General features: G+C 49.4%; 1 protein-coding gene across 1 annotated transcript in view; it reads right to left on the reverse strand.

Moving 5' to 3' along the window:
- Positions 1–322: 322 nt before the first annotated feature.
- Positions 323–14,604, reverse strand: part of MMP24 (matrix metallopeptidase 24) — a 47,146-nt gene continuing 32,864 nt past the window's right edge. The window contains exons 6-9 of the mRNA XM_074156999.1: positions 4,438–4,652; positions 3,120–3,258; positions 1,943–2,209; positions 323–711 (exon numbers count right to left, since the gene is read on the reverse strand). Coding sequence (XP_074013100.1) covers positions 374–711; positions 1,943–2,209; positions 3,120–3,258; positions 4,438–4,652 — 959 coding nt within the window. The 3' untranslated portion in view covers positions 323–373. The remainder of the gene's footprint in view (positions 712–1,942; positions 2,210–3,119; positions 3,259–4,437; positions 4,653–14,604) is intronic.

Here is a 14,604-nt window from a genome sequence, read left to right on the forward strand (position 1 = left end):
CTGTTCAGAGGTGGTTGAGCTACACTGGAGAATGCTGGGTTTAACAGGGAGCACTGGTGCAGGGAACTGAGGGAAGATTCCCGGGTGGGCTGTAACCTGTCTTGGAGGCTCTGTGGTGGCAGAGGGAGCCCGTGGAGGATGGCACACCGAGACACGTGACCGAGGCAGTGAGAAGGAAAGAGGCTCCGCACTGCAAGGCTGCCTGTGTTTTTTTCCAGTTTTCCTGCTTCTTTCGGTCCCAGGCTGTCCAAAACTCGTAGGTCACTGAAGTAGTTTTGTTTGATAGGCTTTTGAATGCATTTTTTTTTTTTCCTTTTTATTTCTGTCCATAGTCCTCATCAGAGCGATGAGTTGAGCTGTGCAGCGGGCTGTGTCATACCCACTCCTGGACAGGTCTTTTGTAATACACAACGTTTTGCTGCACCTCTTTGTTTTTAAACTGGAAGATCGTGTATACCAAGACAAGAATACACAGAGACAAAATGCATGGGATGACAACTGCGATTGCATTGACAGTGCTAGGCACATCGTTTATTGTCACCATAATATCCACGTCGTCGTGGGGGAGGCGCCGGTCTTTGCTTCGTTCCACGTCCTTCTGGTTACAGCCCATCCAGTCCTTGAGGATTGAGCGGGGGTAGCCCGGCTCCACGCTCAGCCGCTGGTTATCGAACTTCCAATACTCCTTCCCTTTGTAGAAGTAGGTATAAACTAGGAGACAAAGCAGAGAGTATTTCTCACCACACCATTTCCAACAGGGTAAGTCGAGCTTGCGTGAGGATGTGCCAAAGGTGGCAGCTGCCTAGGACAATGACACACATTAACCCAGGGCACCCCAAAACCACTGATGAGTGAAGGTGGTTTTGGAGCCAGGATTTAAAAGAGAATCCGTAACCCTGGCCTGGGAGTGCAGCGTTGCCCACAGAGCACCATCCCCCTTGGCCGAGACAAGCTGTGAATAAGAGAAACCCAACTATGTGTTCTAAGGTGAGTTATTTTTTTACTAAAGCATCCGCAAATATGGGCTCGTCATGGCCAAGCAATTAAAGTAATCTGCAGAATGACAGCATGTGTCTGAGTGCGACAGCGTTTGGAGGAACACTCAAGGTGTCTGTTCACCCAGCCTGAGGGAGCAGATGCTGAATAAGGTGAGTCCTTCTGGTCACAGAATTGAGAAGATCTGGCCTTTTTTAAAAGGACCAGTCTTGTCCTGCTGCTAATAAAAGGCTGATGGTTTACGCTACATGTTGTCTGAAGTACCCCTCATCTCCCCAGATGCCTCCTTTTCTAATCACTCTCAAGTGATTAGGGAAAAAAAAAAAAAAGGAAAAAAAGGAGAAGGTGAAAGCATTGGGTCTCCTGCACGTGTCCTCCAGCCCAGCCCCACAGCCCTTGTCTCACCCCGCAGCCCCAAATTTCATTGCGGGTCCTCCTGTTAGGTCTTTCCCCAATGGGAAGAAGAGGAAAAAATCTTCAAACTGGAGAAAGAAATATGTTGGAAGGAGCCTCAGGAGGTCCAACCCCCTACTCGGAGCATGGCTAACTTCAAAGTTCATCAGGCAGGCGGGAGCCTCTAACAGAGTAGCCTCATGCTGAGGTCTACAGGTAAGAAACGAGGAGGAAAATACAAGTTACGGCCTCCTCGCAATCAGGGCCCAGGAAAACTTGGATAGGGACCATTGTGGCAGCAAAACCAGACGTCCCCGTCCCCTCACCCAGAGCTGGCACTACCATGCTTAACAGCTGAGGAGGTACATGGGTTGGGCTGAGGGTCAGAAGGATCCCAGACTGTCGGTGCTCACAGGGCCAGGGTGACCCTAGGACTTCTGAGACTTGATTCCTGTCTCAGGGAATAGTGGAAACACCCCACATCCAGCACCCCAACTCCCGTGGCAGACAAGCGATTACCCATCTAAGAGGCGTAAGGACTGTGGGTACGTACAGCCTTCTTTGCTGATAAAGGCTCCCTGTGGAGCCTGAGGGATTCCTCTCCACACGGTGATGGGCTTTGGGTACCCCGGGTCCGTTGCTCTCTTGTCCTCGTTGTACCTCCAGTACCTGTCGCCTTTGAAGAAGTAGGTTTTGCCCACCGGCTCCCAGCGCAGCGCCGTGTCGATGCCTTCCCGGGGCAGGCAGCTCCCCAGCTCCACCAGACTGTGGGGGTAGCCCGGCTCTGCCGTCACCTCCTTAAAAACCCAGTATTTATCCCCTAGAGAGGAATGGGAGGACACAAACAACAACCACATTTGCCCAATTAGTAGTTGAATCCATATAAATATAAAATAGCCACAATGAACCACAGCATGTTGAGGACTTCCAAGCTTAACTGTATCATGTGAAAAAGCTGCTCCTCCTCTTCATTTTGAACCTGAAGCCTTCTGACTTCATCTGCTGCTCCTCAGCTCTTGTTTTGGAAGGGAGATTCAACAGCCCTTTCCCATATCCCTTCTCCAGGCCAGTCATGATTTCAAAGCCTTCTCTCCCACCCTGCCTGTGTCATCCCTCGTTCAGGCTGAGGGGGTCCTTGAAGGGGGTCAGCCCCTATTTTTTGATCATTTCTGTTGCCTTTCCCTGAGCCTTCTCAAGTTTTAAGGAAGTTTACTGAGCTGAGGGACTGCAGCTGGAGACACACAATTCAGAAGAGCAGGCAGTGAGGTTCTGCAGGGGTCATGGCCAATGCCTTCCAGCCACAATTCCTCGCTTACAACTTGCTCTCCAGTCACAGGATCCGGCTCGGACACTGTCACAGTGCAAGGAGCCAATGTGGGCCCCAGCATAAAGCTGGTCATTTTGTCTCTTTAGGACACAATTGTCCAGAAACGTGGTTAGGGAGAGGCCCTAATGCCCTGCCAAACACATTCAGGAGACTCCCTGAGAAACAGGAGCTCTTTCTTGTTATCACAGGGAAAACAACTTCCACTAATCCATATTAGCTTTATACAGAGCTTGTCCTGGCAAGGCCAGCCCACACTGAACTGTATTTTAAGGATTAGTGGCTGCTTGAAGTGTCCCCTGGGAAAAGGACAAGGATGCAGCGTTCCTGTTTTCACCCTCTTCATGCCATAAAGAGGCACGATGGGAGGCCACGGGTGGTAGGATCGGACTGAAACCTACTGTACCTTTGAAGAAAACGAATTTTCCATCGGAGCGCTCATAGGCTGCATCGATCTTTGCGGGGAGGCCTTTCCAGAACTGCTCGATCTGCATGGGATATCCCTCCTGCACGCGGTTGTTGCGCAGCCGCCAGAACCAGCGATCCTGAGAAAACCAACAGTGTCTTCAGACCCAGTATTTTTATCTTGCGGTCAGATCAGGCTGGGCGGCCAGCGTCAAGCACTACTAGTCCCTGCCTGGGCCCTGAAACCATTAAAGACAGAAGTCCCGGTTCAGATGACAGCTCCAGCCCAGCCCAACACTGTCCCCAGTGAGGGAAGCGCTTCGTGGGGAAGGTGGCAGCCAAAGGGGCGAGCAGTTGATTGCTGGTGCTGTGGAAAAGGGTGGAAAGAAGGAGAGGGAAAAGGAGCAGGGGGAAGCAAGGCCACAGTTATAAGCCTGTGGAACTGATCTGTGAGTGACCTCTCTGCATGTCTTGTCACTGAGGTGTCACAACCGTCCTGGTGCTCAACTATCAGACCCCAGGAGAGACACACAACCTGGTGACTGTGCAAAGCACACAGTGTGCAACGGCACAAAGGAGTTATTAATGATCCCTTTAGATATGAGATCATTCGTTAAAGCTGTAGTGGATGCTCAGGGATGAGTAGGAGCAGGACAGAGCTCGTGAGACTTCTTCCAGACACTGTCCCAGCCTTCAAGTGTTTTCAGTTCAGGCATTTTCTGCAACTGATATGGTTTGTCCAGTTAATGACCTTCCATATGTCCCTCTCCACAGTCACACCCACTGGGCAGAGTGAAAGCTACAGGTATTTTGGGAACGGAACCGTGGATTTCCATATTCAAGGCACTCCCAACATGGGTTACTGAGCAAAGCCTCTCCTCCCTCCCCAGCTGTAGTTTACAAGCAAGGCTGACTCAACCTCCTCGAGAACTTCGGGTAGGGTGAGTGCTCCCTGGAGTCCGGGGCTGGATGCAGGCCAGCTCCAGAGGCAAAGAGGCTCACTCCCTGGTTAGGTACTGGTATTGTTTTCTGGCTTTATGGGTGGCTCCTCTCTGAGCTTGATGGTGTTTGAATTCTCTGTCAGCGTGTCCAGTTCACGCTGTGGTGCACAGGCTGTCTGGGTGAATGCCATCAGGCGCCGTTTCCAAATATCACTGAGCCAATCTGCTCACATTTCCTTCTAGTATTGCTCATTCACCAACCTCAGATAACAGAGCTATTTTCACAGATATTTCAAATCTCACTACCTAATCTTTCTATGATTTTTTCCAGCAACAGAACTAAAGACGGACTCATGGGTAAGCAGGAATTCTTAGTACCTTGAAAACAAACATTTCTCCTCTAAAGAGAGCCACGGTGTTAAAGTTGCCATCACAGATGTTTGGCTTCGTGCCAGGAGGGGACGGCCGATCACCCAGGGGAGGATTAGGAGGTCTTGGCTGTCTCTCGTGTTTTCTCTCCGAAGTGGAGTGAATTCTGCGAACAGGAAGAGTCGGTAAAGGCCTGGTTGGCTCCAGGGGCTCAACAGGAGGACCTAGAAGTGAAAAGAAAAACGTTTAGCAAAGTGGACAAGTTTGGATTTTCTGTGCTTCCCTTGTAGGTTCCAAAAGGCAACAGGCTGGATGAATGGCACTGCTGGAATTCACATACTCCTCGTGCAGAGCTCAGTCCCTAGAAATGTGGAGCAGAATGAGATGCAGCCACACATGAAAGATGCCCCAAAACAGATGAGCGATAAGAACTGAAAAAGAGCCAGTATGTTTCTGTAGGTCTTCCCAAGGAGGCTGGAGCTAAAAGGAAGGAGGAGCCACACCAATCATGTTCCCAACTGAAATAAAAGGAATAACCCTCGAATAGAAATGTTCTGTAGACCATTAAAAACCAAAACCAAAACCAAAAAAATATCCCAACAACAAAAACAAAACCAGAAAAAGGTTAGGATGTGAAAACCAATGCTACGATCTAAAGGGTACTGCAGGGGAATTTAGAAATCAGAAAGCAATTACTTTATTACAGTGTAGTGACCAATCTCTGCTTTCAGAACACCATGGGAACCCTGATGGATGGCCAGGGTAAGGGACCGTGCTCTCATTCAAATGACACCCCCCACAAGCACAACCCCCCGCTTCGATCCTCACCCAGCCCAGCTCTGAGAGCTGACAAGGCTGCAGGAATGTAGAGAGCTGGGAAAATACAAGTGACTTAGACGTGGAGCAAAGGTCTACTTTTAAACCCACTCCACCATAGGATGATTTCATTAACAGTGATAAAACCTGGACCAAATCTAATTAGGAGAGTCACAGATTTCTTGTTGCTTCTCAGAAAAGGCCACAAGTTAGTACGGCACTAAGCAGAAGGCGACTAGAAATAAGAGATTTTGGCAAGTTTTCTATCTGATGTAATCCAATGGGATGTGATGGTTTATTTGCATGGATTATGGTTTCAGTCTTCAGCGCTTTTGAAGGGGTAACGTGGAGAGACTGCAGGACAGCCCCTGTGGGCAGAACAGGGCTGACTGTCACTGCTGCTGCATCAGTCTCCCTCCTTTGGGGGTCCAACAGCCCCACTGAGGGGCTTCACACCAGCTGGTACCACTGGCCACTTGCACTGGACAAGGCCCAGCCCCACAGGTGGAGAGTCACCCCCATCGGGGGCCACTGCCTTGCCCACAGCCAGAGAGGAACGTACGAGTAAGGATTGAGGTACTCATGGGTATCTACCCCTACCTGTGGGATTAAAGAGGACTTCTGCAGATAAACATTTTGAACTATGCTGCCTAAAACAATGTTTAGGTGCCAAGTCCCCATGTCAACTTAGCTCCTAAATGTCACATTTTCAAAGGGCTGCTATAATGAATGAGCGCTTAACACATCCTGGAAGGGGGACTGGGTTAGTAAAAATCATCACTGCCAGTGACAAAGATGACATCAGAGAAAGCCATCATATTTAATTGTTATTAAGGTTGTAACACTAAGAATCTTGTGTGTAGGTTTCATGGATATTATGTTCAGAAAGTACCACTGCTTCCTGCAGTTCCAGGCCAGAAACCTCCACCAGCGAGTCCTGCCACGAGCTGGTGTTTCTGGTGCAGACACAGCACATTTTCCAGATTTCAAGCCACAGAAAACCCTCTATAACGCACAGCAAATCGTTCCAACGATTAAGCCCTGTCAGTGCTACAGTGTCTTACCTATTGTCTGAGTCTGTGCAGCTTTAGATTCGGCACTTTTTTTTCTTATCGCTAGTGTCTCCACATTTAAACCTTTACAGATCTTGATGAGGATGCTTTTCAAATTCTCCTTTATGAGCTAAACAGAGTAGTTCCTTCTGTCTGTGGCTGAAATGTCTTTTGGTTTTAAGATCTTGAGACTTACTCTTACAGCTCTTTTCTAAAGCTTTTCAAATGGATCCTTACATTTCTTCAAGGTGACCTGTGCTCATAATGTGAGATTTTGTGCCATATGCAATTTTTTATTAGCAACTATTTTTATTTACTTTTATCCCAGAACTTGGATAAAAGACATCGAATACTGCTCACAGAAATCCTTTAGATGAGGACTCTCTGTTGACAATTATTCTTGGAAAGCTGTCTACATGGAATGGATAACGACATTATACTGATACTGTGTATTTCTCATCCCCCTCCATTCTTAGCTGTTCAGTGCCCAGAATCTGGGGGTTGCCCAATATATATGGGGATGACCTTTAAAAGTCCTTTTCAACCCAAACTGTTCTATGATTCTGTGATTCTAGGAGCTTAGCAGATCATAAGGTTCTTTTAAATAAAATTTCTGAGCTGTGATACTGCTGCTGCTGGTGATGTGTGAGTCCTCCCCAGAGGGTTGCAGCAAAGGTCTGCAGAGATTGCCTGTCATAGGGGCAGCAGGGCTGGACCCCCCTGTTAGCCAGGAAACGTGGGTGCATCCACACCAATGCTTCAGTTCAGCTCAGGAACACCCTTTTCAAGAAATGCTCTGACATTTGCAATGTCTGTGCTTTGATTCACACTGAAGTTGATGAAATGCATTCTTTTTGGACAAAGCCAAACCTGAAGATGCACTTCTGGGGTGACTCTAGAATAGTGCAGCTGACACGAGACATCACAGGTCACAGCCAGAGCTAATCCACAATAACCACCCCCTCCCAAGAAATGCACAGTGGGCGTCAAGTCCTCAGCACTCTACTTACTGAACACCAGCCCTAAATACTGCTGTAGCTACAGATGAGGAAAGGTAAGTCTTGACCCAAGCAAGGAAACCAGCAGCAGTGCCTGACTGCAGGTCAGTGTGGTCCTTTGACTCCTGCGCCACCATCCACATGGCTTTGAGTGGATGTGCTTTGTAAATAACACTGAAAAAACTCTAACGCATGTCCTACGTGGTAGGATTCCCCTGCCAACAGACTGATACAAGGATCATAGAATCATAGAATCATAGAATTGCCTGGGTTGGAAGGGACCTTTCAGATCATCGAGTCCAATCATCAACCCAACACTGACAAAAGCCACCACTAACCCATGTCCCTCAGCACCACGTCTGCCCAGCTTTTAAATCCCTTCAGGGATGGTGACTCCACCACTACCCTGAGCAGCCTGTTCCAATGCTTGACAACCCTTTCAGTGCAAAAATCTTTCATCTTTATAAATGAGACTGTAGCATGTTGCTACAGAAGCACAGGAGAGGTGTAGTTGTTCCTTCCCTCCCCTTTGCAAGAGGCTAATGCTGCCGTGCACTGACCAATGCATTTGCCACAGACAGATCTGAAAAGCCTCTCTGGAGCTCAGTTTCACTGGTACAGGGGAGCAATTTCATCAGACCGCTGTTTGGTAGTTGGCAGAAGACCTCCATTAGTTCCAGCACGGGACAGATCCCTGTCTTGTGAGAGGCAGCTCAAAGCAAATCCACCACCTGACCGTAAGGAGGACTCGCAGGAGCACTGGTGGCTTTGAACAGTGAGATGTACAGCAGTCTGTGGCGGCACAACTGCTGTCCCAGGGAATCGGCTGGGAGGGACACCAGAAGTCCCTGTGAGGTGTTTTGAAAGCTCTCCCTGGAAGGACACGGGGTGCGAAAGGGAGCGATTGCCAAGTCGGGGCGGTTCTGCTTCTCAGGCGCAGCAAATGGAGAAAGATACTCAAATCAACAGCAGGTCTGGATTCCCAGAAATAACAAACCAAAACCTCCACACTTTGAGAGAAGAGAGCAAGGTAGAGTTTTATAGAGATGATCATGAGCAGTAGGGTGAGGTCGTGACACTAATTCCACCCCCCTGTCTTTTAAAGGAAAAAAGGGTGAGACAGGAGTAATATCTAAAGAAAATTATGATGAATGTGCCTGATGGGTCACAAAGACACACAGAATCTGATAGTAAGGTGCAGTGCAGGGACCACAGCATGGTGGTCATACGCTAGGAATTTAACATCTCCTGCGTGGTTTTAGTTACTGAAGACTCCCTCTCTTCACAAGCGAGGACCCCTCATAAGCGGGGTTTCAGCCTGCCCTGCCCCTGCTGCAGGACAGCAGCACAGCCACGGTCAACTCCCTCAGGGTCAACTCAAGTGCCCAAGGTCTGACACAGTCTTCTGTGGAGAAGAGGAAAGTTAAAACAGCACCTGCAACCCAGGGGACCGACCGATGTAGAGGTTTTCATTAGCCCTAAGAAGCCACTGAAAGAGAATGCCATAAACCCGGGAGGCAGAAGCAGCCGGACACACTGTGGTGAGGATGGTGCAAACCAGCAATGACTGAGAGGAACTCGAGATTGGCATTAAGAGAAACATTTGCCAGAGCAGTGGGAAGAGATCGCAAGCCAGGCCCAAGAAGGGGAAGCCGGGCCACCGAATGCTTGCAATGGCCAACCCAGCCTGGCATATTGCTCTGAAGGAGGCTCCCAGCACCGACAAGGCTTCCCCCGCACTGTGCAGGCGGCACTGGAACTTGCTTGGATGCAGACTCCGTCATGTCACTTAAAATACTCCTGGTACTGTCTCTCCCTGCCAGCCATGTATTTTTCCTTGCTATCTTTCACTTCTCTTCTTGTTTTTATGCATTCTGGGCCTTCTAATTCATCCTGATTGAAGTCTTGTCTCCTCTTGTGGTTACGCAGATTGCCTTTTTATTTTTAATTACTGCCTTCGCTTTGTTGCTGTGTGTGGGTGGACTTACAGCTAACGGTGGAAGGTAACCCTACAGTGATGCACATGCAAAGAGCACACATACAACACCAAAATCCCCAGGTCCACATGCCAGGGGAGGCAGAAGTTGGTCTGCAGCCAGGGGGATGGAGAGCAGAAGCACAGCCTGGCCACTGCTGGAGAAAGATGCCGTCTCATAAGACCCAAGCCTCTTCAGAGCACATCCTGGCTTGAAAGCAGAATTAATAGACTCTATATAGTTTGCCAATCATTACTATTTCCAGAATCCCATCACAGTAACCTGCCTCTGAAACAGATGGCTAAAGGCAGGATATAAAAGGTCTATCGGCAGCAGAGATGACCGTGCGAACACAGAGTTACTTAAGAGTTGCTGGCACCTTGGTATTTAATACAGGGACTGATCACACCCACCACTGATAGAACCAACCAGTAAATCACAGCCTCTCTCACTACATTTCCAAGCAGCTTCAGAGAACCAGTCAGAGCAAACCTTATGGAGAGAAAAATTAACTGGAGAGGCTATTGCACTGGTCTGCAATTGGGCTGAACCCAGTCACCTAGTTACTGCGTGTGATCCCAGCACCGGAGCCAAACCCACCCCCCTGCTGAACCTGCAGCCTCTTCCACAGGGGAAGCAGGTAAGAAACCTCCTGGAGATGGAAACTCTACATTCTGGAGGGGAAGCAACTTGCTGGGACTTTACAGATACTGTGTGGAGAAGAAGACCTTCTTCTTCTCTCTCACAAGCAAGGCAAAGAATGTCAGAAAGCTTTTGGGTCACAGCAGATCACCTTCAGAGTGTGACTTCCGCCACTGGCACTTAGCCTCCTCCCTTCATGCTTCCTCTGTCGCAGACCATCTGAATACCAAGGTGACCTGTGAAGATAACACAGAGAGAGGAGGCATTTAGGAGCCACTGTGTCGATAGTTGAGGACAAAATATAAATGCACTGTCCTCCTGGCTATTGACAGAGTGTTCCCTCAACTGCACAGCACCCGGAGGCTCAGCACCCATCTCTGGCAGCCGGCTCGCCCAGCCTGATGGGGCAGAGGATGCCCTTCGTTTCAGATCCACCTGCAAACAAAGGCCTGTCTTTATCTTCTTAATATTCACTCCAAGAAGAAAACCATCACCCAGCCTACGGGCAGGCAGTTACGCTTTTGAATCACATACAGGGTGGGGTTTTTTTTGGTAAAAAGCTGAGCTGCCCGTGTGTTTCTGCAGGGCTGTACCAGCCATCCAGGTACACAGCGAGGGCTCCTCAGTTTCAAACCAAAATGTGTGAGTCAAGCCAAGGAGGGTGAGAGAAACCCACCCAGCTGCTCTGCAGCCTCCAGGGCAGTGGAGAGAGGTCCCTGCTCACATGAAACGAGTTAGAGGCCAACAGGCTATCTCATGGAGGAGACATGGTCCATCCACAACAGCTCAGAGCTCAGGAAGGACTCATTTCCCTTCCTCGCTTGGTGAAACCTGTCCATAGAGCACTTTGCACTTCAGCAGTGGGATGAATTCGCTTAAAATAGCGAATTCAGTTAGTCTGGGTACCCCCACCAGTAGCTTGCAGACAAGCCCCAGCACCCACAGTGTACCCAATGGTTGGGCAATCGAGGCCCTCGTGATCACCACTGCGTGGCAGGAAGGGCTCCTTGAGCCCTTCTCGCATAGACCTTCTCCTCTGAATGACCAACTGCCACCTGGGTGACAAAGCATTCACCTGGAAGACAAACGCCCATGGCTCAAATCCTTGCTCAAGCTAAAGGGAATGTTCTCCTGGGCTCTGTAACGAGGTGATTCACCTTGCAGTTGGGTTGTCTGCTTTGGGTGCAAGAAAACTGGGTCCAAAGTCCCCAGGCGTAGGCAGGCAAATGATGAGAGTCTGGGGCTCTGCAAGATGCTCCAGCTGTGGTGCCTGCAGTCCAGTTCCCCTCTGAAAAACCTTAAGAAACCTGACATCTGCTTCACTGCAAACCAGATTTTTTTTTTTATACCCAGAAAGATCCATAGGATGAGAGAAGTATTTTATGCCCAGCCGTAATGTAAAGCAGGGTTTCTCCATCAGCTGAGAAACCTTCCTGAGATGGGCTCCTCCTTCCTCAGGAGGCAGCTGATCAGCTCCCTCCTACCACACCCCATGTCTGCAGCTCCAGGGCTGCTGTGGGCATGGGTGAGATCCTGCGTCGTGGCACAGTCCTCCATGTGTCAGGTAGACCCCAAGGACAGCACCGGGAACCAGGCAGTTTCTCCCTGCCTGTTTTTCGGAGGAATGGGAATGGAGACCTGGCACATGGCAAGTGAGACTCAGTGGATGGACCAGAGGTGGAGTCCGGTATTTCTTGATGGGTCCAACAGTCTCTGGACAGGAGGAAAAGTGCAAATGAAGGGATGCAACACAGAGGGTGTGGGTATCTCTGCAACATGCAACAGAGCAGATCCCTGATCCCTCCAGCTCTCCCATTGCCACGCATTGTCCTTCCCCTGCCCTCCTACCAGCACAGCACTATGGGGCACTGTAAGGGACCACTCCTCCTTTCCTCTAAACAAAGCAGCCTGAAGAGACTTTTAATATCTCAAACACTGAAGCACCAGGCCTTCTCCTCAAGGAACTGATAAGGCCAACACCTTCTTATCTCTTGTGCTATTCATGGGAAGGAGAGTCGAGGACCAGGCTTAAAGAAACAGAACAGCCCTGTTTTCTCTCCCGTGAAGGACAAGCTGTTTCTCTGAGTAAGATGCTATGCCCAGTGCTGACCCTTGCCTCATTATCCGTGAAATGCATATGAAAGTTCACACCCCTGCGTATGCTAATGAAGATTATTGAGATCATGCTAAACACATATGACTGTAGCTCTCCTCTCCCCACCCAAATCATGATGCACATCACCTGTGGGGGGGGAAAGAAATTTGAAATGAAACTGCCCCTAGGAATGCGCGAACATAAAAGGGGGAAGACTTTCCCTGAAGAAAGAAGAGAGAGGGAGAAGAAGATTTACGACCTGGGAAGATTTTTTTTCCCCTGAAGAGCGCTTCTATGCTTTACGACCCACGCTGACCAGAGTAACGCTGGAACCAGGACCGGTGATCTCTATCTCTCTTCTTCGATCTCTCCTTCTCTATCCCTTTATTTCTTTCCTTTTTTCTTCTTCTTCTTTTCTTCTCTCTTTCCCTTTCCTTTCACAGAAGTAACATAAGGGATACCGTACCACTTGCTAGAATTCACTGTATACCTGTTATTAAGTACCGCTTGCCATAGTTTGTTGTATACCTGTTGCTAATTAACACAATGCATACCTTACCACTTGCGATAATTTGCTATATATCTAACTCATTATCATGGACCTAGTTAAGACCTGGTTACTAACCCAATAAATGTCTGTATACAGACCTTGAGATTTGTCTCACCATAGTCTGCGCTGCTGGGGATTTACGGATCTGAGTCACCCCCCTCCTTTCTGGGTGGGATGTGACAGGAATGGCTCCAGAAGTCCAAGACCATGCAGCTTCTATAGGTAAGATCTTGGATGTTACTTTATTCTCTTCCCATGTTCAAGAGGACATTATCAGAAAACAGTCCTATGCCTAATGTTTCCAGGTCCTGCATGACAGCAAAGCTTGCTCTGACCGTCCCACTAACAATGCAGTGTCACCATGCGGAGATTTTGCATCAGGTCTTTCTGCTGTTTCATCCCAAGCCATCTCACACATCCATGTAGGTTACAAGATCTGGATCACTCTATGGACTGCCACTGGCTAAAGGTGCTATTTGCTCATGGACACTGTGCCCTCCTGCTCCCCCGTTCCTGGAAGTCAGAGCTGGTGTTCAGTTCCTTGGCCAGGGACTGGTGTGGTTTCCTGACCACCCCGGACCTCAGTCCTCATGGGATGCAGCATAGAATCATAAAATAGTAGAGTTGCCTTGGCTGGAAGGGACCTTTCAGATCATCAAGTCCAACCATCAACCTAACAATGGCAAAAACCACCACTAACCCATGTCCCTCAGCACTACGTCTGCCTGGCTTTTAAATACCTCCAGGGATGGCGATTCCATCACTGCCCTGGGCAGCCTGTTCCAAGGCTTGACAACCCTTTCCATGAAGAAGTTTTTCCTAATATCCAATCTGAACCTATCCTGGTGCAACTTGAGGCCATTCCCTCTTGTCCCATCGCCTGTTCCTTGGGAGAAGAGATCGACCCCCCCTGGCTACACCCTCCTTTCAGGGAGTTGTAGAGAGTGAGGAGGTCTCCCCTCAGCCTCCTTTTCTCCAGGCTGAACACCCCCAGCTCCCTCAGCTGCTCCTCACAAGACTTGCGCTCCAGACCCCTCACCAGCTCCGTTGCCCTTCTCTGGACATGCTCCAGCCCCTCAATGTCTTTTTTGTGGTGAGGGGCCCAAAACTGGGCACAGCCCTCGAGGTGGGGCCTCATCAGTGACCAGTACTGGGAGACGGTCACTGCCCCAGTCCCACTGGCCCCACTGTTCCTGATACAGGCCAGGATGCTGTTGGCCTTCTTGGCCACCTGGGCACACTGCTGGCTCATATTCAGCCCCTGTTGACTAACACCCCCAGGTCCTTTTCTGCCGGGGAGCTCCAGCCACTCTTCCCCAGCCTGGAGCATCCACGGTGTTGGTGTGACCCAAGAGCAGGACTCATTTATGTGTACACTGACTGGGAGCTGCAGAAAAGATGTGTGAGGCTGACACGTCCTCAGCGAGATTTGGGAGTACCCAGATCCTTGAGGTTGTCTCCATGCTTAATGACTTGATCTGTCTTTGAGTGATTAGGAGACCTTTCCTTTGTGACCGTAGGCTTTGAAAGGGCCTTGAAGGTAACAGCCTGGTTTACCAGCTCCAAGCAACCATGTGGACGTGAGTTTTTCCTGCACATCATGGCAACCCCTCTGCTCCCCAGGCATAGTGGCAGAAGAGTCCCTTCTAACTCTGCTTCATGGCCTACTGCAAAAGGGCACTCAAAGCAGGCCATGAAGAACACAAGAACCAGCACTGAAGGATGGCCAGTTCAGGCCGTGGGACCAGGCCATGGCTGAGGGTGTCTCCTCTCTCCATCTGCACCATAGCTGTGCGCAGCCCTGACTTCAACACTAGCAAGATTAGAAGAGGCAGCCAACTTAACAGGATATCCAGGGGACCTACACACTGACATTACTTCCAGTTTAATTCCTTCCTGGGTTATGTCACTTGTGACATGGGCACATGTGTACAGTGGGAGAGATCCTTCTGAGAAAGAAATGTAAAGAACAGCCAGGTACTTCCCTCATTTTCTCAAGGAACATGCTACAAGAAGCACCTATGAGAAGATGGAAATCACAGAATCA

Source organism: Numenius arquata, chromosome 12, assembly GCF_964106895.1.
Source record: "Numenius arquata chromosome 12, bNumArq3.hap1.1, whole genome shotgun sequence".
In the NCBI taxonomy this organism is placed as follows: Eukaryota; Metazoa; Chordata; class Aves; order Charadriiformes; family Scolopacidae; genus Numenius; species Numenius arquata.